Raw genomic sequence first — 26,624 nt, 5'->3', positions numbered from 1 at the left:
GCTTCCCTAGATCATCCTCTCCCAGGTGCAAAACTAAAATGTCAGGACAACCATGCTTATCTACATAATCTAAAACCGTTTGGAGCAACTGGCTCCATAACATCCCCCTCAGTCCCAGCCAAAACACCCTGGCTCCGCCTGGCCCCGGATCTGCGTCGCCCGGCGCTGTAGAGGGGATCCGCACTGTCCGGCGCTACAGAGGAGCGCTGCTGCGGCGCTCTCTTCTGGCAGGGCTCCACGTGGCCTGTTGGGCTGAAAAGAGCCTGACCGATTGGTCGCCCGGCGTTGAGGAGGAGCATCTCTGGAGTGCTCCTTCTCCAGCGGAATCCTGATCCAAACTGCTAAGTTTGAGGCGGGGGAACGCCGAGGCGGCCATCAAGCCCCGCCCCTGGCTCCGAGGCCCAATGAGCTTCTTCTTGGAGCCTCAAGCAGGGGGCTGGGACAAATAGCCCTCCCCCGTGCATGAGGCAAGGGGGGAGGGGGCATTCTCCAGATGCCACACCCTGCACCTTAACAGCATTCATTTGGTTTATGACCAAAAAAAGTGTGTTCAGGAGGGAGGGGCTCAAACTTGTTAAAATACTCACCATTTTTAATGTTTTATTACTGTGTGACCCCAACACCTTTTTAAATGAAGAAAAATTATTGAAGGGGTGTGTGCTATTCATATACGTATTTGTGATGAAGATTTCTACCATGAGGTTTTTAATCCATACTTTTCTAATGTATTTAAAATCCTTGTGGCAATAATTATGGAAATAATGCAAGTAATATATAAGGGTATGAGGAACACTTAGGAAAGGCACTGTATTAATTTATACTTAGTATTAGTTTCTGTAATAACTAAGACTCTGCAGATCAGCAGAGGGGGTGTTCAGTCAGCCTGAGTCAATTTGCAGCTCATTCTGTCCTCAACCTCTGGAGGGAAGAATCTGAAAGCTGAACTATGACATCAACTGCCAGGGACCAGAAGAAATGATCATACACAGCTGCACATGGCCCCTAAAACACATGTAGCTTTTTTACGAGTTGTGGTTGGAAACTGCTTTGGGATCCAATCTTGATTAATATTGGAAGCCATATTTTCACTTCCCCCCTGGGTGGGAAATGAAAGTGAGAGATGCCCATAGAAACCAATGGAGAGATCCATGATTTTAGCACACCTGTGACCAAGGATGCCAAGAGCAGTTACCCTGTTGGGGCAAATAGAAGCATCTGGAAGTGGGATTGAGCACAGCACGGGGGGGGAGGGTCCACTGCACTGCTTCATAAGTGGTCCTGATAACCCTCTTTTCTAAAATAAAAATTAAAAGGGAAGATCAAACTAAATGTTTAACCTAATGGCTGCATCCATTAAATGATTTCCACAATCCACTTCACCAGCTGTGGTCCTAAGCACCTTAAAACAGAAGCCAAGTGGCTAGGCTGCCGACTCCAGCCGGCAGAAGAGGATATCTTGCGGCTGTTCTCAGATCAAGATAAGAGACGGGGATGGGGAGAAGGCAGGGGAAGGCAGAAGAACAGAGCGGGGTGGGGAGAGGGGCAGTGTATGTGTGAGTTCTGACAGGCATGTTGAAATTTCTATTTCAACATAAATTTCTACAGTGACAGGGAGGAATGTATTCATTCATTCATTTAATTTCTATATCGCCCTTCCAAAAATGTCTCAGGGCAGTTTACATTAAAACAAAACAATTAACCAGTTAACAATTAACAAAACAATTAACAATCTTTTAATTAACAATTAAATTACCCCTCCCTCCACTCTTCCCCCGCCGGCGATCCTTTATCCTGAAGTTAATCAGGGTGGCAGAGTACCTCCCTGCCACCCCATTGCCCCCGTTGTCCGGATACACCCAGAAGTATCTGCTGCGCCTGCACATGCCTACACTGTTCTACACTGGTTGCCGATAAGTTTCTGGGAATAGCCTCACTGTTTTAATAGTTGTATGTTTTTAAATAGTTTTAACATTTTAAATTTTAAATTGTTGTAAAGTTTTAAACTTTTTATTTGATTTTTTATTGTTTTGTTGTAAACTGCCCAGAGACTTGCAGTTTGGGCGGTATACAAATATGCTAAATAAATAAAATAAAAAATGTAGATGTGTCTTTTCTTCTGGAACTACTGGAATGCCACTACCATATTCTAGCCAGTGTCATGCCCTTGAGCTCCGACAGCGAGGAGGAAGGGGAGGCTGGCAGCTTTCCGGCCGAGTCAGGAGTATCTGAGGGGCAGAGCCCGGCTGTCAGCGTTCCTGAGACAGCTGTGATAAATCCAGCTGATGGTTTAGAACAGGCACAGCAGCCTGAGTCAGCAGAAAGTGTGAGAGACCAATCGGAGGGAGAACTAGGCATTGAAACACCGTTGACACCACAACAATGCAGGTGTTCTAAACGCAGGACGCAATTAGAAGCTGTTAGGAGGAGCAAACGCCTATCGCTGAGGGCTGACAAGCCGTAAATTCCTACCAGCTGGGAGCTCTCAGCTTGCTCCATAAATTTCAGCACCAGACTCCTACTCATTGCTGAGATTCAACGCACGTCATTCAGTCGACAGCGTCCAGCCAAGCCATGAACTTCCCTGGCCGTGGGCCAGACCTTGACAGCCCAACACACTAAACAGAGCAATAGCAACTGAATTGTGGGTTTCCCGCACAATCCAGATGATCAGCTTTTATAGAGGGCAGCCTCTTACACTGCTGATTAGGCAATCTGGTGCTAAATGAGGAGTGTAAGATATCATACTAGAGAAAAAGAACAACGTTTTGTAAAAGTTTTAGAGGCAACCTATCACCTGTACAAGCACATCCTTAGAAGCTCCACCAGTTTTCTGGGCTGCTGCTTAGATTAAGAATGGTTCATGTGGGGGTCAGCACAGACTCCATAGCCCCAATCACACACTGAGGTCATTCACACAATTGAAAACCGTGTCCTACCCAGGTTTGGGAGCTGTGTGTGCTCCCAATTATGGCTGTGTGGGTGCAAACAACTAGATAGGAGGAGGGAGAAGTGATTGTGTGAAATCAAGGCAGGAAGAAAAGTAGTTCCTCCCACCTTGATTCCATACAGTCACTTCTCTCTCCTCCTACCTTGTTGTTTGCACCCACGCAACCAAAAATTGGAAGCACACAAAGCTCCCAAACCTGGGTAGGACACGGTTTTCAATTGTGTGAATGACCTCAATATGTTCAACACTTGTACAACTCATGGACAGTGTACACAGGTATAGATCTATACAGAGGTACAATTATTCACATGTTATGTTAAATGCAGGTACAGCAGTACACTTTCTATATGTACCATGCATTTAAAAGGCATGTATCCAAGTCCACTTTTAAAATGAACACAGGTACAGTTCTATGCAAAGACATGTATGAGTTTAGAGATGTCGTATGACATAATCAAGACATTCACTGAACCAAAGTGGCTGGGGCTAAGGAGGGCTGGAGGGATGGCAGGAGCCTACCTGCCTTCCCCCACACAATCCAAGCCCAAACAGGGCTCCGTTGTCTGTGCGCCCAGAGGAGCAGGAGGTGGGGGGAAGGAAGCTGGACCACCAGAGGGCTCACAATGTACCGCACGAGCAGCACGATGCATTGGGAAATCTGCCTGCTGCCCAGACTCTTCTTCCCTTGGCCTCTATGGGTAAGATGGCGGCCAGGAGCTCAGAAGCAGCTGCTGAGAGCCCAAGCACCCACATGGGGAATGGGGAATGAGGTAGGAGGCATGTGCTCATCCTCCTACCTCACTTCTAATCCAGGTTTCAAAATAGGGCTACCTGGAGTAGAAGTGACGGGATCAGGAGCAATTCTGCAGCTGCTCACAGGGAGCCCTACCTGGGGTAGCTCTATCCTACCACCATCAGGCTGGTGGTGTGAAAGACCTTAATGTCTGAATACAACTCATGTGACTTGCAACTGATGAGCATACGGAGCTGTTGTTTTCTGAGTCAGACCATAGGGCCCAATCTTGCTTTCGACACTGACTGGCAGCAGAGCCCCAGGATTTCAGACAGGAGTCTTTCCCAGGCCTATCTAGACATTCCAAGGAGTAAATGTGGGGCCTTCTGCACACAGAACAGATGCTCTGCTACTGAGGCATGGACCTATCAACCATGTGGGGCCACTAAATCTACAACATCCAAAATATTTTTGTTGTGGATGGTAGAATTGTGTGGAAACAACTTTGCAAAAAGCTAGGAATGCTGGTTGGAATAAATTAAAGAGACCAACAAAGCCTGCTACAAATACCTTTCTGAAGTAATTGAAAGTTTAGCTGTCTCTTTGGCTACTGTCCCTCTTTTTGTTCTTCTTCTTCGGGCTCCTGGGATCTTATTATGCAGGTTTATGGTTTATTTTTAACATCTGATGGAGTATTTCTGCTGCAACTTGGCAAGTAAGATAGTTACATTTCCCCATGCCACTGGCTCACCACCCCATAGATCTTGTCAGCTGGTACCTTTTATTTAGGAAGGAGGGAAGGCTAATGAACATCTTCCAAAAGAGAAGTCAGGAAGAATTGGGTTTTTCTTAGATGCACACACAAACTCTTAAAAGTCTAAGAGGCTCAGCCATTCTGCATTTGGTATAGTTTGTTAGCTACTGTATTCATAAGGAAGGCATTTGGCCATCCCTTATTGATGACTTCAGAGAACTCTTTTGAATGTAGGTAAAATCTGTAGATAGGACATTTTAAATCAGTTAAATCTTCAACACCTGAAAAACAAACGGCTGTGTTTAATGCTTCATATGCTTTTTGCTTTCAACACATTACATCAGGAGCAGCGAGAAACAGCAGCGGCAACCTTGAAAAGTCACGTGAGGCTATCAAAAACTGCAAATACAAATCAGGTGTGTGGTTCCAGAATGGGCATTTTCTTCTTCTTTTTATATTATGTCTATATATTCTTATCTTAAAAAAAATGGATATGTTCCTAAGCAGTTATTTTAATCAATGAATCTTAAAAGTGCATACATTTGGCTGGATCATATCTTCAAATATGCAAAGGGAAAAAAGGATTGTATCACTTTCAACATAAACATACATACATACATACATACATATTCATAAACACATGTATACCCTCCCTCCCTGACATCTCATTCCATCATAGATTGGGTAGTGATAGATGATGATACAAACTTTCCATGCTATGGCTCACATGTCATAATACAGATGGTGCAGGTCTGCTTGTACCACTGCAGGGCTCTAAATCACCAAGCAATATTGCTTTGCAAGAGGGCAGTCCCAGTCCTGCTGTCTTTTGCACGATTTCACATTGCATGCTACTTCCGTTATCCCCAAAGGAAGCAGCGTGTGACATGTGATTGTGCCTGGTACAAGAGACCGGTACTGCTCTCTTGCACAACAGTGTCACCAGGAGCTTTTTCACACAGGGGCTTTACCCCGAATCTCCTCCGGAAGGAAGGGTGTTTCTTCTCACTGAAGCCGGATTCCCACTGAGGTCAGTTCGATGTCTTTGGAAGCACCCCACACACAAATTGGGCTTTTTCTTCCAGATTTCACTTCATCTCTATTTATGTGAGAGTTTTTAAAATCCTGTTTTACCTTGGAGTTTTTGGAGATAAATTGAAGCAAGTGCTGACGTAAGTCTTCACATTGACATAAGAGCAAGTCAGTCTATGAAATCCAAATACTGTTGAAAGCTGTCCAGAGGCAAAAAGTGGATTTCTCTCTTTTCTGCTCTTTGAAAGTTTTTGGAGGGGGGAGATCCGGGAAGGAGAGAGAATTTGCAGTCTGCAGAGGGCTTTCCTTGCAGAAAAGAAGCATTTCGTTGCTGTCACAGAATTTCCTCAGTGAGACTGCACATTATAAAAGGGAGGAAGACTTCCTTCAGAAAATGGAGGTCCTGCCCCAATGAAGAGAATAGAAAGGAACATAAACTCTGCCAAAAGAAATGCAAGGAGACAATATGGGATGCAAAGTGAGAGTTTGAGGAGAATACAGCTAGAAGGGGGCTGCTGCCAAAGCAAAGGTGATGCTGCAGGAAGGCTGACACATGCTGGGGACTTGTGTGTGTGTGTTGGTGTTGTGTGTGGGGGGGATAGAAAGCCAAGGCTGATGGCTAATTAAGCAGAAGTGTGTGTGTGTACTTCAACAGAGCCAGATCACAGAAGATGTTTTAATTACAGTACTAAACCTTTTGGAAAAAAGGTAGGGATGACCACTGGTTGCAAGTAAAACAAACACACACAAACAAACAAGCTGAGTTTGAACTTACACAAAAGAAAACTTGGAGCAGAGAGGGGAGGGGCTGCCTCCCTAATGATGCATGTCTAATTTGAAGTGGTTTTGCTGGCCGGATAGTCCGAGAGCAAGAAGCCCTGTCTGTAAAGGCTCTGGGTGATTTAGAGCCTCACAGTAATGTGAGTGGTCAGCATTACCTGCGTTATGCTCAAGGACATTTATTCATTTGTTTTTATTAATTAATTAAAAGATTTAATATACTGTCCAATCCACAGACATGTCAGCCAGTGCTTATTACACAGACAAAAGTATAAGGCTACAGGATTTTTAAATTTGTATTTTTCTGTATTATCATCTTTAATTTTGTCTAAGATCTTTAATTTTGAAGTTCTGTGTCAAGTTCGTATATTTTACTTTCTTGCTGGGTTAGGTGGCTTCTTAGATCATTAATTCTTCTATTCTGAGAAACACTTAGGAAATCTCTTGAATAACCTTAGAAATTTATAATGCTTGTCATAGCAACCTTCATTTCAACAGTAATAAACCCCATTTCTGCCCAAGCACATGCTGTGGGGATTCTTTTTAATAATATACCTTTGAACAAAGCTTTGATCAACTGTATTCTTTTCCTTCCAGATTCCAGGTTGTTATTCAGTTAAATTCTAATTTGTTCAATAAATAGCTTGTGTACTATTCAGAGGCAACATCAAGAAGGCTAATGGGGCAATAATTTTTGGAATTGTACTTGTTCCCCTGCCCCCCCAACAATAAGCACTTTTGTACTCACTCCCATCCTTTTGTATGACTCATTGGTCTTATGATTCAAGACCTAGCTAAAATGATCTTCACATTTACCTATCTTGATTTGGGCTTCTGACTTGTAATTGGGTGATTGAATTGGTCTCTTACAAGATTGGGTAGTAATGAATATTTGTAGAATCTGCATTTTGTGTTCAAGGTGGAATAAATTATATTTTAATATATTACATTGAATTTAATTGAACTATCAAGATCGTATATCTTATATTTTTTAAAAAACTGCAATATGTAGTCTATTCCAGATTACTCTGGAATTCACGAAGTCCTGAATTTACATGCAGCAGAATCAGATAATGAAGTCCTGAGTTGGAGGGGTGCACTTTACTACAGAATACAAATGGGAGATCAGTTTTTAGATATGCTCCTCTATACACAAAGGTCTCATCAAGTTGAAATCTAAAATAGCAGGGAGAGGCTGGGATAGAACTTTTCTCTCTGGTATGTGAGGGTTGCTTTAAAAAACAAAAACGTGCAGGCTTTGTTTTCTCTAGAGGAAGAATAAAAAAATATGATACTGGCCTGCAATCTGAAGTGGTTTATGTAATTTTATCAGTTCAGGACAGGTTTCTACCACCTGATTTTCTCGCATGCATAGTCCAGACTTTAATTACCAATAATACATGCCAGTTATTAAACACACTCATTACTTCTCCTTGCAGGTGATCTAGACATGGGTTACATACCCATGATGAAGAACATAAACAATGTGACTGAATTTGTCCTCTTGGGCCTCACCCAGAACAAAGAGATGCAGAAATTATGTTTTGTGCTGTTTCTGTTCTTCTATTTAGTCATAGTCCTGGGCAACCTTCTCATAGTTGTTACTATAATCTTCAGCTCCCGCTTGAACTCGCCCATGTATTTTTTCCTCAGCTACTTATCCTTCGTAGATATCTGCTACTCTTCTGTGACGGCTCCCAAAATGATTACGGACTTCCTTGTTGATAAGAAAACCATTTCTTTCATTGGTTGCATAGCACAGCTTTTCGGGGTCCATTTCTTTGGTTGCACAGAGATCTTCATCCTTACAGTGATGGCATATGACCGGTACATTGCAATTTGTAAACCACTCCACTATACCACCATCATGACTAAGCGGGTTTGTGGCAACATGGTGGCAGCTTCATGGGTTGGAGGACTTATGCATTCACTGCTTCAGACCCTTATCACCACACAGCTTCCTTTTTGTGGGCCCAATGAAATTGATCATTATTTCTGTGATGTCCACCCTTTACTGAAGCTGGCATGCACAGACACCTACATAGTTGGGATCATAGTGGTTGCCAACAGTGGGATGATTGCTTTGAGCTGCTTCCTTATCTTGGTTGTGTCATACATTATCATTTTGGTGTCCTTGAGATCCCAGTCTTCTGAAGGGCGCCGCAAAGCTCTTTCTACCTGTGCATCCCATGTTACTGTTGTTATTTTATTTTTTGGGCCATGTACCTTTACATACATACGTCCTTCCAGCAACTTCTCAGAAGACAAGACAGTAGCTGTGTTTTATACTGTTATCACCCCAATGCTGAACCCTCTGATCTACACACTAAGAAATGAGGAGGTGAAGAATGCCATGAGAAAACTATGGAGCAGGAAAGTGATTTCAAGCGAGAAAACAAAAATGTGAGCCTTACGATTCTTTTAGTCAAAGTTTAGTCAAAGGGGACTAATTTAGTTACTAGTCCCTTAGTAAACAACTGGCCTGTTTGATCTGGTCCATGGACTACACTCCATTGTCCTATCAGATGAAAAAGGTTATTCTGAGACATTGGCATCTGGTTTCGGATATACTTGGTTGCCACAACCCCCCTGTAGTGGCTTTTTAAAAAAGCAAGAGCTTGAGAAATCTGCTGACTCATTCGGATTTTTCAGGGTATAAATATTTTAAATAATAAATAAGAGAGGTGATGACCTTATACATGTCTTTCTGACAGGTAATACTGATAAAGGGATAATAGATTACCACTTTAAGTGGCGCAGTGGGGAAATGCTTGACTAACAAGCAGAAGGTTGCTGGTTCGAATCCCTGCTGGTTTGTTTCCCAGACTCTGGGAAATACCTACAGCAGCGATATAGGAAGATGCTGAAAGGCAACATCTCATACTGTGCAGGATGAGGCAAAGGTAAACTGGTGGAATGTGCTCCCTGCTGAGATACGATCCTCCCCATCTCTGGCAATTTTCAAAAAAACACCTGAAAACCCTTCTTTTCACCCAAGCTTTCTCAGCTTCCTAAACTGTGGGGGTTTTAAATTATGGTTTATTTTAAAATTCAAAACCCAGTTTTGGGGTTTTTAATCACTGTAATTGTTTAATTGTTTTAAAATGTGTTTAAATTATTAATTGTTATCTCTCTCTCTCTCTCTCTCTCTCTCTCTCTCAATCTCTATTTAAAAAATTGTTTTAGCTCTTTACTGTTTTAGTAGTGTGTTTTAATTGTAAAACACCATTTTGGAAGGGCAGTATACAAATCAATTTGTATGAGTCATTTTGGAAGGGCAGTATACAAATAAAATAAATAAAATAATAAAATAAACTTCTCCTGTATTCTACCAAAGAAAACCACAGGGCTCTGTGGTCACCAGGAGTTAACACCAACTTGACGGCACAACTGACTTTAGATTGGTTTCACAGATATCCCAATTATGAAATAATGAGGCTATTCTCACGATGGGGGAAAACCGGTTTAGAGGAGCCCAGCCTTGTTTTCCCCCATTGTAAGAACCACTAGGCTTGTGGGAGAGCCTGGTGGTTCTTTGGTGGCTAGCCCACCAAAGTAGCCCTCCCCTTACATGGGTTTAGTGGAGCAAGTGCTCCGCTTACCTCATTTTCCTGATCATGAGTCGCCATGGTGAGGCTCTGTGCCATGGCAACTTGTGAGGAGACCCCCACCAGGAGGCTAAAACAATCCTTCTGGTTTTGGGGGTCTCCCCAGGTTGCCCAGCACACTTGTGTGGGACATCTTGGAACTTCCAGGGGCTGCGCGGCCCCCGACACCTGCAGCCCCTACCGGCTCTGTGATGGAGCTGGTAGTCGTGTGGGCGGTTGATCCGGCCACCCAGCAACGAATGACTGCTTGTCTGCAGGGAGAGTGGGCTAGGCCCACTTTCCCTGCAGAGCCCAGTAAGGCTCTCCACACCGCTCATGTGGAGAGCCTCATTATATTTACATAGGCTTATCTGAAAAATGGGTGGTGGTGGTGGGAAACAATTATTGGGTGCCCAGTTTGCATCTTGAATAGAAGGATGCCATGTTACCATGAACTGGTCTTGCTTTACCATTAACTAGTTTGCTTTGATTAGGTAGGGTTTGTCAAACATACTTTTCATTCTGTTATTGTGAAGCCCTTTTCTGAGTTCCAAGCCATGGTGTTTTTAGCTGAAAGAGTACCTTATGGTTACAGTGATGTGAAGAAGTCTGACAATGATTGTCTCTGAAAAGTATATAATCCATTTCTTTTAAATGCAACTGTGGACCAGAAGAACCTGAACTGGTTTGATGAGCCTTTCAAGAGATTACTCTACCAGCTGTGTGTACTTTGTCAAGCACATGTTCTAGCTACTGGAACACCAGCTTTTAAAGGTTTAGTTACTCCAATCATTTCCTTTGCCAATGTTTTAGGAAACTTTTTTTTTTGAGCTCCAGTATATCTGTTTATGATATATGTCAGTTGTTTACTTAATCATTGTAAAGGGTTTAATTGTCCTAAAACCCTCTTGCAACCATTATCCACAGCATGACAGGATATATGTGATATGTCAATTGTGAACTTAATTGTAATAAAAGTAATATTATATTGGTTATGTAATTAATCACTGTAAAGGGTTATATATAATACAAATATGGACTAAGGATGTGCATGGAACCACACTGGGTGGCTTGATGGTGTGTGTGTGTGTGTGTGTGTGTGAGTGAGTGTGTGTTGCACTTTAAGGGTGGGGGAGGATGCACTTACCCCTTCCTCCACTCCCCCCCAGCACCTGGTATTTCCCAAGTCCTATGGGGCAGCAGCATACTTCCCTGCTGCCTCTACCTGAGCCAGCGAGGTGTAGTGGTTAGAGTGCTGGACTAGTGATATAATTGATTAACTTATAAAACTAATCTAGTCATGCTGAAAGGTCTAAAACACACAATATGATAAAAAGTTAAGAAGGAATTTCCTCCCCAGCTGAAACAGTTACTTAAGTAGGAACAAAGTACAATTAAGTTTACACAGGAAAGGAAATGAGAAGATACTGTTATCATGTATTAAAGAGATTACAGTGGTCCCTCTACTTACGAAATTAATCCGTTCCGAATGCACATTTGTAAGTTGAAAAATTCGTAAGTCGAAAAGCGGTTTCCCATAGGAATGCATTGGGAACGGATTAATGCGTTCCGGAGCCTAGAAAAAAGACCCAGACCCCCAGTAAGGCTTGCAAACTGCACAGGAACATTTCTTTTCAAGAATAAACAGGCAGTAAACAGGCAGGCAAGTCAAGGAAACCGCATGTAAAATTCGTAAACCGAGGAAACCCCATCTAAAAATTTGTAAGTCGAGGAAACCCCATCTAAAAATTTGTAAGTCGAAAAAACCGCATCTAAAACCGGATCTAAAACTGCCGTTTGTAACTCGAAAAATACTTATGTCGAGTAGTTTGTAAGTCGAGGGACCACTGTACTTGCCTATGTGATCTGTAATGTATAAAAATCTGTTGTAAATGATGATCGGGGTTCTGGAATTTGGGCACTAGCCGGCCAGAACCTTTGCTTCTGCAGAGCAAATAAAGCCTTTTTAAAACTTCTCCGCTGGTGATGTACTTTGGCTCGCTGACCCAGTAAAAGAACCATTTGGATGGTATAGCACTAGGACTGGGGAGATCCGAGTTCAAATCCCCATTCAGCCATGATACTAGCTGGGTGACTCTGGGCCAGTCACTTCTCACTCAGCCTAACCTACTTCACAGGGTTGTTGTGAGGAGAAACTTAAGTATGTAGTACACCGCTCTGGGCTCCTTGGAGCCCAAAGAGAGGGATATACAATGTAAAATAATAAATAAAATAAAAGCCTTCCATCACCACTATCCCTGTAGTACAACTCCACTGTCACCAGTCTCTAATCATCCTAAATGTGACATTACCCTTCCTGTAGTAGGTGACAATAAAGCTTGGACATGGTTTTAAACACTGGAGAAATATAGGGATGTAGTTGTATGAAAAAAAAATTCCATACATTCACAACTCTTCAGTCAGGTGTAAAAGTAACGAGGGAGAAATTAAATAACCTTTTAAAAAACTGAAGGGATTATCAAACTTACAAACCAGATTCCTTTTCTCTCTTTCTTGTAGCTCCTGGAACTCTAGCCCAAGGGCCTAGCTGTAACTGAACAAGTGTGTTTATGTGTGTGGCGATGGCGGGGGTGGGGAACCAAATGCCCCTGGGCCCTGCCCTGAGGAAGAGGGGACCTCTCCAGGTGAGATATAGCTTCCTCTTTGCGCTCCCACTCCTGCCTGTCCGAAGAAGAAGGTGAGGAGGTGGGGCAGCAGGGACCATCAGCAATTTTTGTCCCAAGGCCCACCCCAATTTTTAGATCATTTATGAACAAGTTAAAGAGCACTGGTCCTAGTACAGATCCCTGGGGGAACCCACTTCTCACTTCCTTCCATTGTGAAAACTGTCCAATTATTCCTACCCTCTGTTTCCTGTCCTTTAACTAGTTACCAATCCACACATGAACCTGTCCACTTATCCCATGATTACTAAGTTAACTGAAGAGCCTTTGGTGTGGAACTTTGTCAAATTTTTCCAGCACTACATAAAAAAACCCCTAGTATACTTAATCCTGAAATTACATTACTAAAAGTTATTTACAAAAATAGAAACATCCAACAGAGAGAAGAATAAGAATTCTATAAGAAGTACAGTAAAATGTCCATCTTCTTTGTCCTCATGTAATTGGTGACATCAAATTTTTCATCGACATCCAGAACTTGGTCCACTTTGAGCTGAACTTTCTCAATAGCTGTCAAAGTACGTATATGTTTCAAAACAAATTTCACTGATATATTACAATATTGCTCTTTTGGGTGATTAATTTCTCTAGATCTCTGAAAACCATGAGCTAGTAAACAAAAAGATTCACCAATCTTACTCTACTCACCAGTACATCCCCAAACCCTACCACTGCTTCAATATTCACAACCACTTGGTGTCACTTTTGTGGCCTTGGAAAACCTTCAAGTGACAGTGACCCTATTCTTCCTAATACTAACTCTTCCTACCCTTGAGTTTTGAGGGCGAGCCATCACAGGGCCATGCTCATGTCATGCTAAATTGCTTATGTTAGAGCACTTCCATAGGGGAAGCAGTTCCTTTACAACATAATCTAGGACAAACCTTCTGAAAACCATAGCTTACATCTGTTTAATGTTTAAGTCTGCTGTTACAGGCTCCACCTAACATTCCTGAGATTGGCGAAGAACCTACGGTTTTTAAAGTAGTCAAATGGTTTGTTCAATGTTTTTAAATACCCATAGAGGTGAGATCTTAGTGCCCTCTTTTGACATTCTGCCTCAAAAAGAGATTCACTTGAGACACGATGGTAGGATTCCTTTTTCCCTGGTTTAACCGAAACATCCTGGCAAAAACCTCCATTACCTCATAAGAGAAAGGAGCTCCTGGAGATAGATGGGACTCATGACTTTTATAGCTGGGGATACTTGCTTAAATAAAATGCCCCTATCCCGTCACTGCTTTCCCCAAGAGGTATGCCTCCACTGCCAGCCAAAGGCTGCAATCCAAAAAATATATTTAAGATCTTCTCTCTGACATACAAAAACATCTACCCAATAACCAAAATTAAATGTGGCTTCTCGGGGGAGGCCAGTGGGGGTGAGGTGGGGAGCTGCTGCTGCCCCCTTGCAGCTGCTGCAACAAATGGGACTTTGTAAGTAGTAACAGAATCCCCACCTGCAGTAGAGCTCTGGACCAGTTTGGTCCGAACTCAAACCAGCTGAGGCCGGTCCAGTTTGATCCCAAACCTGTCGAGCTGAGCTGGTTTGACATTGAGCTCGGCTCAAACACCCCTATTCTGTATATGCCAGGAATCATAACTGGGACCCTTCTTCATGCAAACTGTTTGCTCTGCTATTGAGTTACAACCATGGCCCCGTGGATACACTGACTTAACATGAAATATATTTGTTCTAGATGGAAGGTTTTTGATAGAATAACTTTGGAATAACTTCCAAATAACCATGGAATAACTTCCATGGAATAACTTTGCAAAAAGCCTACGTACAATTGGGTGCAATAAATTAAGAAGAGCATCAGAGCCTGCTGCAAGTACTTTTCTAAAGTACTATAAAATTTAGCTGCTTCTTTGGCTACTGTCCCACTTCTCCTTCTCTTAGCTCCTGGGATCTTATTATCCAAGTTGATGAATTATTGTTAGCGTCTGACAGAATATTTCTCTTGTAATTCGGCAAATAGTACAGTTACGTCTCCCCTCTTTACTGCCCATCATCCCAAAGATCATGTCAGCTGGTAATTATTAATTAGGAAATGGGGAAGACTAATGAACATCTTCCAACAGAGAAGTTAGACAAGTATTGAGCTTTTCTCAGATATACATATAAAAAGCTCATAGTCTAATAGGCATACATAGCCTTCTTCCACTTGGTGCAGAGTTTATTAGCTACTGTATCCACCAGTGAGGCATCCAATCAGTCCTTATTGGTGAAAAGCATAAGAACTCTTTTGAATGCAAGTATTCGAGATACAATTTATAGATCAGAGATTTCACTGTCCAGTACCTGAAAAAACCAACGGCTCTTTTTAGTGCTTCATATGCTTCATATGCTTTTTGCTTTCAACACATTACATCAGGGACAGCAAGAAACAGCAACGACAACCTTGAAGAATCAAGCGAGGCTATCAAAAACTGAAAATACAAGCCAGGTGTGTGGTTCCAGAATGGGCATTTTCTTGTTTTTTTTCTTCATGTAATGTCTATATGTTTCATCTTAAAAAAAAAAAACACCAAACAGTATGTTCTTTAGTCGTCCTATTGCAGTCAATGACTGACATCTTGACTAAATTACTCAGTGGAAGTCCTATTGAAATTAAGGATTCCTTTAGATCAGGGCTGCACAACTTTGAGCCTCCAGCTGCTGTTGGAATACAACTCCCATCATCCTCAGTAACAGTGGCTAATAGTAAAAGATGATGGGAGTTGTAGTACAAGGACACCTGGAGGGTTGAAATTTGCAGTCCTGCTTTAGATTAACTCCTGAGTAATAATATTAACGTAGTGTGGGTGTAAGTCATTGAGATTTAAATGTATAGCTTTGGCAGGATCATGACCTGTTATTTTCAGATATACAAAAGGGAGAATAAAGTAATCGGGTGGGTGGATGATTTCATTAGGCAGTCTAGCTATTTGTCCCATTTTCACTTTCTGACATCTCTTTACACTCATACATGCACAACAGATTAATTGTCTGACCAGACAGATCATAAGATCATATGGCAAAAAATGCAGTAAGATTGGCTTAATAAGTCATTGCAATAGTAGCATAAAACAGAACCAAAATGTACCAGGCTAAGATAGTACATTCTACAGTGGAGATATTAAAATCAAACATTTAACACAAAGGCTCATTTACAACCCACAAGTTTGTGCAAGTCTTCTCCTCAAATGCTGCACAGCTGTTGCAAAAATTGCGACCCCGGAGGTAAGATATCAAGGTCATTCAGAAGATATGATGAACCCTAGAACATGTTTTGGGGATTCCTGAGCCATTCCCAGATGACAAATTTACTTTGCTTTACCACGGGAATGGTGGGTGTTCATTCGCACATTGGAGGGATTTACATTGAAGTCCCTGCAGGATATCGAGGTGCACTCCGCAAATGTATCAGGGTTTTCTCTGTGCACTGAAGCTTAGCCCGAATTACTGTATGCCCGTGCTAAAAAGATACACTTTTTATGGCAGCTTTTTGGAATACTTCTAAGTAGCCCAGCATTTCTTCTGAGATGTATGGAGGGGCCATAGTGAGAGAGTGTCTTTTCTTAAAGCCTCGCTTTTTTCACTTAAAAAAAACATTTGCTTGGTGATATTGCGGAACATCGTGCTATGCACCTGCGTGGTGCATTATGTTTTCCTCTTTTAATAAAATCTATCTCTTTCCCCCTCTTTTGAAAAGTCTCCTGACTCTGTTTGACTCCCAGTGGTACTTTATGGTGAACATAAGAAGGCTTTTCTTAAAGCATCACGCTTTGCTATTTTTTTTTTTAATTGCTTGGTGATCTTGTGGAACACCGTATGCACCCGCATTTGGACAGGTGTGTATGATTTTCTGCAAGATCATCAAACAAATGTTAAAAATTTAAAAAAGAAAAAAGTGAGGCTTTAAGAAAAGCCTACTTATGTTCTTATGTTCACCATAAAGTACCACTGGGAGTAGTACACCCTAAATGGACTTGAACGGTGCATGGTATAAACGAAGCACAGAAAAAAATTGAAAGGAGCTGACAAGAACCCTATTAAAGCAGCCCTGTGTGAATGTTCTCCAGGTTTCTTCCAGTTTACTTTATTGTACTTATATATTACCTCATAATATATTACCTCATAACTCACTCTATTTTACTTCTCTTAATTCCGCAGTTAAGCCTGCTGTCTGGGAAAGGCCCTCGAGGCACTCTTACAAGAAAAGAAAGTCTAAGGAATTTATTTGGGGAAACTTTGAGGTTTGTATCCCAGCTAAACCCCTGATTACAGCTCCATATGTAAGTTTTAGAAGCACTTCTCCTATGAAAATAAATTACAGAGAAAAATATCTTGACCAGATATGAAACCCAGACAGGACTGCTTCCAAAGTCTACACACCTATTCTTCTAAGCTTTTAATTAGATTTAAATGTGATTATAAACTTGTCTTAATATTTAATTGTTGTTTTAATTATCCTAATTATCCTGTAATTATGATGATGTTAACTGCCCTGACACACAAGTTTGGGGCAGTATAGAAGCACACTAAATAATAAACAAACAATTTGTGATTAATATTGTTGAAGGTTGTGGTTAGATCCGCAAAAGGTCCATATATGTTTGGGCACTGGACATCACACACACACACAGAGCCCTGAACAACTGCATCCAGCCCCCCACCCCCACCTCCAGAATCCAGCCTGTTATTCAGTTACAATCTCATTTGTTACAGCCCAGTCTTCCAATTTGTTCAGTGAAAACTTGGTTTACAGTTTGAAGACAACACAAAGGGGGTAATTGAGTGATACTTTCTGGGATCATTATTGCCTCCTTTGAAGAACTGGCACTTTTGCACTCTTTTTGGAATTTTACTGAAGTACTGTATATGTAAGTAATGTTGCATGACATATGACTCAGAAAATTTCCAGGGAGCATCATGTCTTCCCCAGGAACATCATTATGGTGAAATGCTTTAATTAACCCTTTTCATTTCTGAGAGGGATGTCATTGGTTGTAAGTCAGTATCTCACAAATTGTGGAATTGAATGGGCAGGGCTTTTCATTATGACTGGTTGGTCCTATGATTCAAGACCTATCCAAAATTATCTTCCTATGTATTGACCATGATTTGGGCTTCTAGACTAGTGTAACTTATTTTGATTTTTGAGCACTAGGTGTCTGAATTCAGCAATGTCTTTTCTAACTGTTACTAATGAACCAGCAAAATCAACAGATTAAGCAATGTGCAATTCAGTCCAGTGTGGGTTTACTGGAAGTAAGTAACACTAGGTTTAATGAGGGTTGCTCCCAGGTAAGTTTACCTTTGATTGCAGCCTAAAGTTTTAATACATATTGGAAGCTTTATTTATAGGATAAGAGAAGCATTTTCAGATTTCTCTTCTGGATATTAAGAGATTGGAAGGAGATTACCAGGTCTGGGAATCTTCTTACATGAATTGTTAACAAAATATGCTCCTTGGAAGTTTTGCTGATGAGTCTATAAATGTTTCAAGAAAGATTTCATGTATCTTATCCCCATTCTGTAAGAGTGGGTAACTGGATTGGCCTCTATTCAGATTGGATATTACTGAATATTTCTAGAGTCTGCATTTCCCCCAAATTGGAATACATTATGTTGTAATGGATTATATGAATGGTTCATATACTTCCCCTCCTAAAATTAACGGCAATATGTAGTCTATCAGCATTTGCACATTGCAGACTGGCCTAAATCTACACATGCAGCAGAATCAGTTGATGGACTCCTGAGGTGGTGTTGCACAATATACTACATCAAGCTAGATGTGGGAGATTGCATTTTTAAAATTCATATTTTTAATTATTCATATAACTTAAAATAATAAACACAGACTTTTACATTCACCACTATCATTATATAACCATCATCCTGTATTACAATCTGTTGAACGGATGAGAAATATCTTTAGAATGATGTGGCTTTTGTATGTAATATTCAGTGAAACTTTCCCAGTTATTCACAAAAGAGTTACTTTTTGCCTCCCATTTCATATATATATGCTGTCAGTTTTGCCATATTTCCTCCCACATAGCTAAAGCTGGTATAATTGTTATTTTCTGATGTCTTCTAGGGGTGTGCATGGAACCACCAGCGGCAGTTCGGTTTGAATTTCAACTGAATTCGAACTGAACCACTGGTCTGCTAACTGGTTCATTAGAACCGGCTTGTGGTTTGGTTCGTGCTGTCGAACCAGGTTTGACAAGGTAAGTATTCCCCATTACAGGCAAAGGGGGATTCCCTGCCTAAAATGATGTTCAAGGCAGGGGGGAGGGTGAGAGTGTACCTTAGCAGCTGTGGCAGCAGCTCTCCAGTGGCAGTGGAAGCAGCTCTATGGTGGCAGCCCCTCTCAGCCCCTCCAGCGCTCCCCCTCCCACTGCAGCGGGTGGCCAGATTCTGGCCTCCACGCTTGTGCATAGGGCCTCATGTGCGTATGACTTCTGTGCATGCGTGGAGGCCATTTATGTTGACCACGCAATCGGTTCATAAAGGTTTGAACTGGTCTGGGTTCTGCACAACCCTAATGTCTTCTACAACAAAGACTAGCAGGAATGACCATATAGGCAGAAAGTATGTCATACTCCTAAGGAAGGTCTTCATAATACAATGCGAGAAAGCTAAGAGGACTAAGCACAGTCTGGACCTAACATCTCTTTGCCTGCTACTAAGTCCACCATAGATGGGGGGAAAGTGCTTCCTACTTCTTTTTTATACTCCCAACAGAAATTATTATAATTAATATTAATTTTTTTAGGGATTTTGAAGCTATATAACATCTAGTCATTAACTTGACACAATTCTCTTGTAGTTTTAGATCTAGTGAGAAATTATTACTCTTATTCCATATATATATTCCAATATATCAAATGATATTGGGGATCCAAATCCTGACCCCATTTTAATATATATCGCTTTACTTGACAAAATTTTATACATCTTAAATATATGGTGGTTTTTGTTCTTTGAAAGAAAGATCTCCCCAGAGTCCATATATTATCTCAACAGATGTTCCTGCTCTCTTATCCTTACAAATAAGACCCCTAATTTTAAGTATTTGAACCAAAATATATGCAAAACCTAATTTAATTTTTATATCATACAAAGTCCAGAAGTTTTGGACTTGAACAATATCATTGTACCTGTCTAAGTCTTTGTCTTTCCAGATTTTAAATGAATTGGGAGATCTCTCTGAACTAAAATATTTTTTAAAAGCACAACAAAAAACCGTAGCCAACGGAGATTTGAATTGGCTTATTCTTAACCTATGTTTATCCTAGATTAGAAGAAAATTAATTATAAAAGATAATGACGCTAAATATTTCTCACTCTTTTGAAGAGATAAAAAAAAAGCGTTTGTAGATCTGCCTTGAAATATAACTGTTGGTCATCTCTCCATCTCCTTTTGGATGGCTCCATCTCTTTTTGAATGGCCAAGGCATTCCATAGCCCACTGTAGGGAGCTGGCATGATAACGCATCATTGATTTTGGGACTCCTAAGCTCCCTTCCTTTTAAAAAATCTCAGTCTAACCTACCTCAAAGGTTATTATGGAGATAGACATAACTATATACAACATTCTGGACTTCTTGGAGAAAGAGTGGGATATAGATGCAAAAATAAATACTCCTGAATAGCAGACAGCTCTGTTAGCGCTTCTAAATCTTCTTTAATATTCTTTTTTTACAGTATGAATACTAATTAGCTCTGTCTTTTCTTTATTTATCTTAAAGGCAGCCTCTAAGTCATAATTATGCAACTCTTTTTCTATTCCTGATTCCTTTAATACTTATCTAAAATGTTTTTCTTATCTAAAATGTTAAAACCTCTGAACATAATAGGGAAAGCAAAGCAGGTAAAGGGCAACCCTGGTGAATGCCTTTTGTAAGACCAAATTTATTTGAGAGATGAGCATTAACTAACACTTTTGTAAGTGGATAATAATAAATAGCTCTAATCAATTTTTGAAAGTTTGACCCAAAATTAAATCACTTTAGCTTTTGAAATAAAACATATGGGAGATTTAAGCACTGATTTCTTAGCATTTTCAATAACACTATGAAGCTATTCTCACGATTAGTGGAAAGCGGGCTAAGGGTGCTTAGCCCGCTTCCCACCAATCGTGAGACTCACTGGACTCGCAATCGAGCCCGGTTGAGTCAAAGTGGGTAACCCACTTAATTGCCCCTGCCTTAAGTCCAGGTTAGCAGAGTGAGCTCTCCCCTAACCTGGGCTTTCTGATCATGAGTTGCTGTGGTGTGGCTCCGTGCCATCGCAACTCATGAGTAGTCCCCCAACCAGGAGGCTGAAAAGCAGCCTCCCAGCTTGGGGGTCTCTCCAGCATGCCCTGTGTGCACACGGAGGGCATGCTGGAGCTTCCGGGGACCGCACAGCCCCCAATCCCCCCAGCCCCCGCTGGCTCTGTAACAGAGCTGGCAGTCGTGTTGGGGGCTGGTTCGGCCGCCCGGAGCAGACTGACTGGTCGTTGGCAGGGAGAGCGGGCTTCGCACACTCTCCCCACAAACCCCATCCAGGCTCTTCTCACTGATCATGAGAAGAGTCTCTATATGTATCTGAATAGAAGATAGATACATTTAAGGTGACCCTTAAAAATTTCAGGTTAAATACAGGTTATTTAACTGGGCTCTGAATTTAAGACAACCCCTTGATCTCTAACATCAACGAACTTGGGGAAAAAAACCTAGTCTGGGATTTAGCTAAGTGAGAATCTACACATGATCTGGTAGACTCTGGTAGACTGGACTCTTCGGGGAGAGTGGGCTTAGCCCTCTCTCCCCGAAGATGAGCGGGGATCTTGCCCTGGGCAGCTGGATTGGCTGCCTACACAATTACCGGCTCCGTAATGGAGGCGGTAGGGATGGTGAGGATTTGGGGATGCCTGGCCCCCAAAAGTCCCAGGATGCCTCGCATGAGTGTGCAGGTCATTCTGGGGAGACCCCCGAGGCTGGGAGGCTTCTTGTAGCCTCCCGGTCCGTGGTCTACTTGTGTGTTGCTATGGTACAGAGCTGTGCCACAGGAGCACACGATCAGTAAAAATTGTGCTCCACTAGCCTTATTTTGGGGAGGGGTTCTTAGGCGGGATAGCCATTGTTGAACCACTGGGCTTGCCCACAAGCCCAGTATTTCTCATGATGAGGGAAAACTGGGCTGGGCTCCCTTAGCCCAGTTTCCCTCCATTGTGAGAATCACCTCAGTATTAATAATTTTTCTAATACTGTGCTTCAGATATCTATTATGCAAAAATTCTGCTTGATCTGTATGAATATACTTACGTAATACCCTACATGTTTGAAGCCAAAATTGACATAAAGATCTTATAATCATTATTCAGTAGTGATACAGGCCTATTTGAAGTCTCCAACAAAGACTTTTTATTTTGTTCAGGAATGACTATCATTTTATCATTATTTCATGTTTCCAGAAGCAAACTTGTTTTCATTTATGACTTAGTTAAATAACATTAGCAAACAATTACATTAGCAAAGGTCTTGCAATATATAACTATCAAACCATCTGGCCCTGGTGTTTGTTTTATGACTTGAAGAATCCTTTATTTCTTTCTCCAACAGCTGCTGATTTTCAAATTGTAGCTTTAAATTAACTGAACAATCCTCTATCATGATTCTTTGTGGTGCAGAATACTGTATATCTTTCAAACTTCTTTAATATTGTTTTATCCTCAGAGACTATTCTAATTTTGGTTATTGTTGAAGAAATTAGGATATTGCATGTTTTCATTCTCCTCTACATAAAAAAACACAGACACACACCCAGTAAGCTGAAAACAGCAGGAAGGGGCTGTGATTAAACTTTTTTGTGGCATGCAAGCTTTGTTTTGTCTAGTTGCAGGATGTTCTTTAATGTAGAGGAGAAATGAAAAATACAACCCCTATGTGCAATCTGTACAGCCCATTCTACAAACTCAGAATTCTATCATTTGATTCTATGGACCAGGTCTTCATCACTAATAATGAATATGGATTATTGAGCATACCCATTACCTCTCCTTGCAGGTGATCTCTAGACATGGACCGCATGCCTCTGATGCAGAATATAAACAATGTGACTGAATTTGTCTTCTTGGGCCTCACCCAGAACAAAGAGATGCAGAAAGTATGTTTTGTGCTTTTTCTGTTCTTTTATTCAGCCATAGTCCTGGGCAACCTTCTCATAGTTGTCACTATAATCTTCAGCTCCCGCTTGAACTCTCCCATGTATTTTTTCCTTGGCCACTTATCTTTTGCAGATATCTGCTACTCTTCTGTGACAGCCCCCCAAATGATTACAGACTTCCTTGTTGAGAAGAAAACCATTTCTTTCATTGGTTGCCATATACAGCTTTTTACTAGCCATTTCTTTGGCTGTGCAGAGATCTTCATCCTTACAGTGATGGCATATGACCGGTACATTGCAATCTGTAAACCTCTTCACTATACCACCATTATGACTAAGCGTGTTTGTGGCCAGATAGTGGCAGCTGCATGGGTTGGAGGGCTTATACATTCCATGGCACAGAGTCTTAGTGTCATACAACTTCCTTTTTGTGGGCCCAATGAAATTGACCACTATTTTTGTGATGTCCACCCTTTACTGAAACTGGCATGCTCAGACACCCACATAATTGGAATCATAGTGGTCGTCAACAGTGGAATGATTACTCTGACTAGCTTTGTCATCTTGGTTGTGTCATATGTTGTCATTTTGCTTACCTTGAGATCTCGTTCCTCCGAAGGGCACCGCAAAGCTCTTTCTACCTGTGCTTCTCATGTCACTGTAGTAATTTTATTCTTTGGTCCATGTACCTTTACCTACATACGTCCTTCCAGCAACCTCTCAGAAGACAAGATGGTGTCTGTGTTCTATACTGTTATCACCCCAATGCTCAACCCCTTGATCTACACGCTAAGGAATGAGGAGGTGAAGAATGCCATGAGAAAACTATGGAGTAGGAAAGTGTTTTCAAGTGAGAAAGCAAAAATGTGAACTTGCTTTAGTCAAATGATTCAGGTAGAAATTATTCATATATGCAGTAATGGTGTTTTAGTAGCTCCCGACTACAGTAATTTGAAGAACGACAAATTTATTGTCTCAGAAATATATTTAACTATTTCTTTCTTTTAAGTTTACTACCTTGGAACTGTTGTGACCAATGGAATCTGAACTGCTTTGATGAGCCATTCAAGGCTTCACTTGTGTGCACTTGGACAAGTACAGCTTCTAGCTGATACCTTAACCTGCTAAGGGGCTTTGGTTATGCCAACCATTTCCTATCTCAGCATGTTAGGATGCCCCCCCCCTTTAAATTTTCAATACCGGTATATATTAACAAAGAAAACCACAGGGCTCTGTGGTCACCAGGAGTCGACACCGACTTGATAGCAGTTTTACCTTTATATTGGTTTTACAATGTTGTGATATACTGTATGTCAGCTGGGTCTCTGTAATCTTTGCACATAATAATTGATTCTGATTTGATTTGATGTATTGAACATACATAAGAATATAAGAACAGCCTTGCTGAATCAGGCACAAGACCCATCTAGTCCAGCATTCTGTTTTCTACCATGGCTCACCATATGCCTCTGGAATGTCCACAGGCAAGAGGTGAAGGCATACCCTTTCTCCTGCTGTTGCTGCCCTGCAGCTGGTATTCAGAGGAAGCTTGCCTCTAAGCCTGGAGATAGCCTGTAGTAATCAAGACTAGTAGCCATTGACAGACCTGTCTTCCATGAATTTGTCTCAGCCCCTTTTAAAGCCATCCGCACTAGTGGCCATCATCACATCCTGTGGCAGAGAATTCCATTGATTTATTATTATATTATACATTTTTTCTGTTACAATATTGAGAAGTTCTATTTTTATCATTCTCCATCCTTAATTGCAGCTACAGATGGTGCTGCCAGGTCTTAATGCTTGTAATGTTGCATTAGGCCTGTTTTACATGCAATGCTGTACTTTTAAAAAATAACATATTATTTTGTTATTTGTAGGAACCTCTACATGAGTTTCCATATGTTTGGGAATTGACAGAGGAAGTGTGATTCTGTTGGTCCTTTTGGATCTCTTGGCAGCTTTTGATACTATCGACCATAGTATCCTTCTGGAGTGTGAGGGGGTTGGGAGTGGGAGGCACTGCTCTGCGGTGGTTCCGCTCCTACCTCTTGGGCAGGTTCCAGATGGTGTCCCTTGGAGACTGTTGTTCTTCAAAATCTGAACTCTTGTATGGTGTTCCCCAGTGCTCCGTATTGTCTCCGATGTTGTTTAACAGCTGCATGAAACCGCTGGGAGAAATCATCAGGAGATTTGTTGCAGGGTGTTATCAGTATGCTGATGACACCCAAATCTCTTTCTCCATGTCAGCATTATCAGGAGAGGGCATAACCATCCTAAATGCTTGCCTGGAGTTGGTAATAGCAATAGCAATAGCAATAGCACTTACATTTATATACCGCTCTATAGCCGGAGCTCTCTAAGCGGTTTACAATGATTTAGCATATTGCCCCCAACATTCTGGGTACTCATTTTACCGACCTCGGAAGAATGGAAGGCTGAGTCAACCTTGAGCCCCTGGTCAGGATCGAACTTGTAACCTTCTGGTTACAGGGCGGCAGTTTTACCACTGCGCCACCAGGGGCTGGTGCAACCTGATCATGAAGATTATAAGCAGCAAAATAACAGTGTGGCTTATCATCCATCCCAACATTAGCCTTGCCTGGACTATGGAGATCCATCATGATTAAGAGATCAATAGGTGCTCCAATAAAAACACAGAGAAACATACCTTCACTTTCTGTGACCAATTCGTCCCAAATGGCACTAAGCAGATCACAAAATGAGCTCTAGGAAATGTTAGATTAGGTTAATCTGTCACTTCTTTCATAATTCATAAAACTGCCTGAAATGTAGGAGAAGGAGATTTCCCCCTCAAACATGAGGAAGAACTAGCTTCTGAAGAACTTCATTGCACACAATGAGGATAGGGCAAGAGCTCAGTCCCTGTATGAAGTCAGTAAACTAGCTGCGTGCAAGGCTTGGCTCATAGCATTGCACGCAGGGAATGGGGATGCAATTTTTGCTTCTCTTCTCTCCCCACAAAAGCCCTACAAGGGCTTGGGGTTAACTGTACATTTATATATTCTCTGACATTGACTGCAACCCCTAGGCTCTGCCTTCTTGTCAAGAAATGGAGAGACTTAAAGGACAGCCCTTTGGGTTTTACATAGGAACATAGGAAACTGCCATATCCCAAGTCAGACCATTGGTCTATCTAGCTCAGTATTGTCTTCACAGACTGGCAGTGGCTTCTCCAAGGTTGCAGGCAGGAATCTCTCTCAGCCCTATCTTGGAGGAGCCAGGGAGGGAACTTGAAACCTTCTGCTCTTCCCAGAGCGGCTTCATCCCCTGAGGGGAATATCTTGCAGTGCTCACACATCAAGTCTCCCATTCATATGCAACCAGGGCAGACCCTGCTTAGCTATGGGGACAAGTCATGCTTGCTACCACAAGACCAGCTCTGCTCTCCTACATTTTGCTTCATTACTGTTTGCTGGGTGCACTTTCTGTGATAGCAAGTGGTGGCTAGGATGCTGTTCCCTTGGTGCTATCCAGCTCAGTGCATGCCGTCACTAGGAGTCCCAGCTGAGGGATTGCCCTTTGTTACTGCACTCAGGCTCAATGTCAGGGCCCTGATCTAGTATCTGTGCTTCTGTCCCTTCTGGCCCCACAGGCCTTTCTCCAACTGAGTCAGTTCTAAAGGTGTCCAACAGCCCTTGTAGTATGGAGTGCTGGTTAATTGTTTTTCCAGTCACAGGATGGAACTTTGTTTGAATCATTGTGATACTTGTCTTATGAGAAAAATGCTTTAGTCATACCTTTAATATGTAATGTACGCATACATATTTTACAACATTAAAATTGACTTTTATAATTGTTTTACAGTGTATTTGGCATTATAAAATTATATTACTGGTGTTAATGTAATAAATGTAAAATTTTATTAAAACATCTAATAAAGTGCAGATACTTTGCATTAAAGTGTTTTAAAGATATGATCAATATTTGCAGCTGCATGTG

General features: G+C 41.5%; 2 protein-coding genes across 2 annotated transcripts; both read left to right on the top strand.

The window, feature by feature from the left end:
* The first annotated feature begins 7,711 nt into the window (after positions 1-7,711).
* LOC128339447 (olfactory receptor 4S2-like) lies at positions 7,712-8,653 on the top strand. Its single transcript, XM_053283381.1, has one exon. The coding sequence runs from the start codon at positions 7,712-7,714 to the stop codon at positions 8,651-8,653; it is 942 nt and encodes a 313-aa protein (XP_053139356.1).
* A 9,951-nt stretch (positions 8,654-18,604) lies between these two features.
* LOC128339452 (olfactory receptor 4S2-like) lies at positions 18,605-23,647 on the top strand. Its single transcript, XM_053283390.1, has 2 exons — positions 18,605-18,739; positions 22,565-23,647. The coding sequence occupies exon 2, from the start codon at positions 22,578-22,580 to the stop codon at positions 23,532-23,534; it is 957 nt and encodes a 318-aa protein (XP_053139365.1). The 5' UTR covers positions 18,605-18,739; positions 22,565-22,577; the 3' UTR covers positions 23,535-23,647.
* The last annotated feature ends 2,977 nt before the right edge of the window (positions 23,648-26,624 follow it).

This window comes from Hemicordylus capensis, chromosome 1, assembly GCF_027244095.1.
Source record: "Hemicordylus capensis ecotype Gifberg chromosome 1, rHemCap1.1.pri, whole genome shotgun sequence".
Lineage (NCBI taxonomy): Eukaryota > Metazoa > Chordata > Lepidosauria > Squamata > Cordylidae > Hemicordylus > Hemicordylus capensis.
Note: the sequence above shows the minus strand (reverse complement) of the source record. Positions and strands in the feature narration are given on the sequence as shown.

Bases quoted from the DNA above. Each gene is read 5' to 3' on its own strand.
- LOC128339452 (XM_053283390.1), top strand. From the start codon at position 22,578: ATGGACCGCATGCCTCTGATGCAGAATATAAACAATGTGACTGAATTT.
- LOC128339447 (XM_053283381.1), top strand. From the start codon at position 7,712: ATGATGAAGAACATAAACAATGTGACTGAATTTGTCCTCTTGGGCCTC.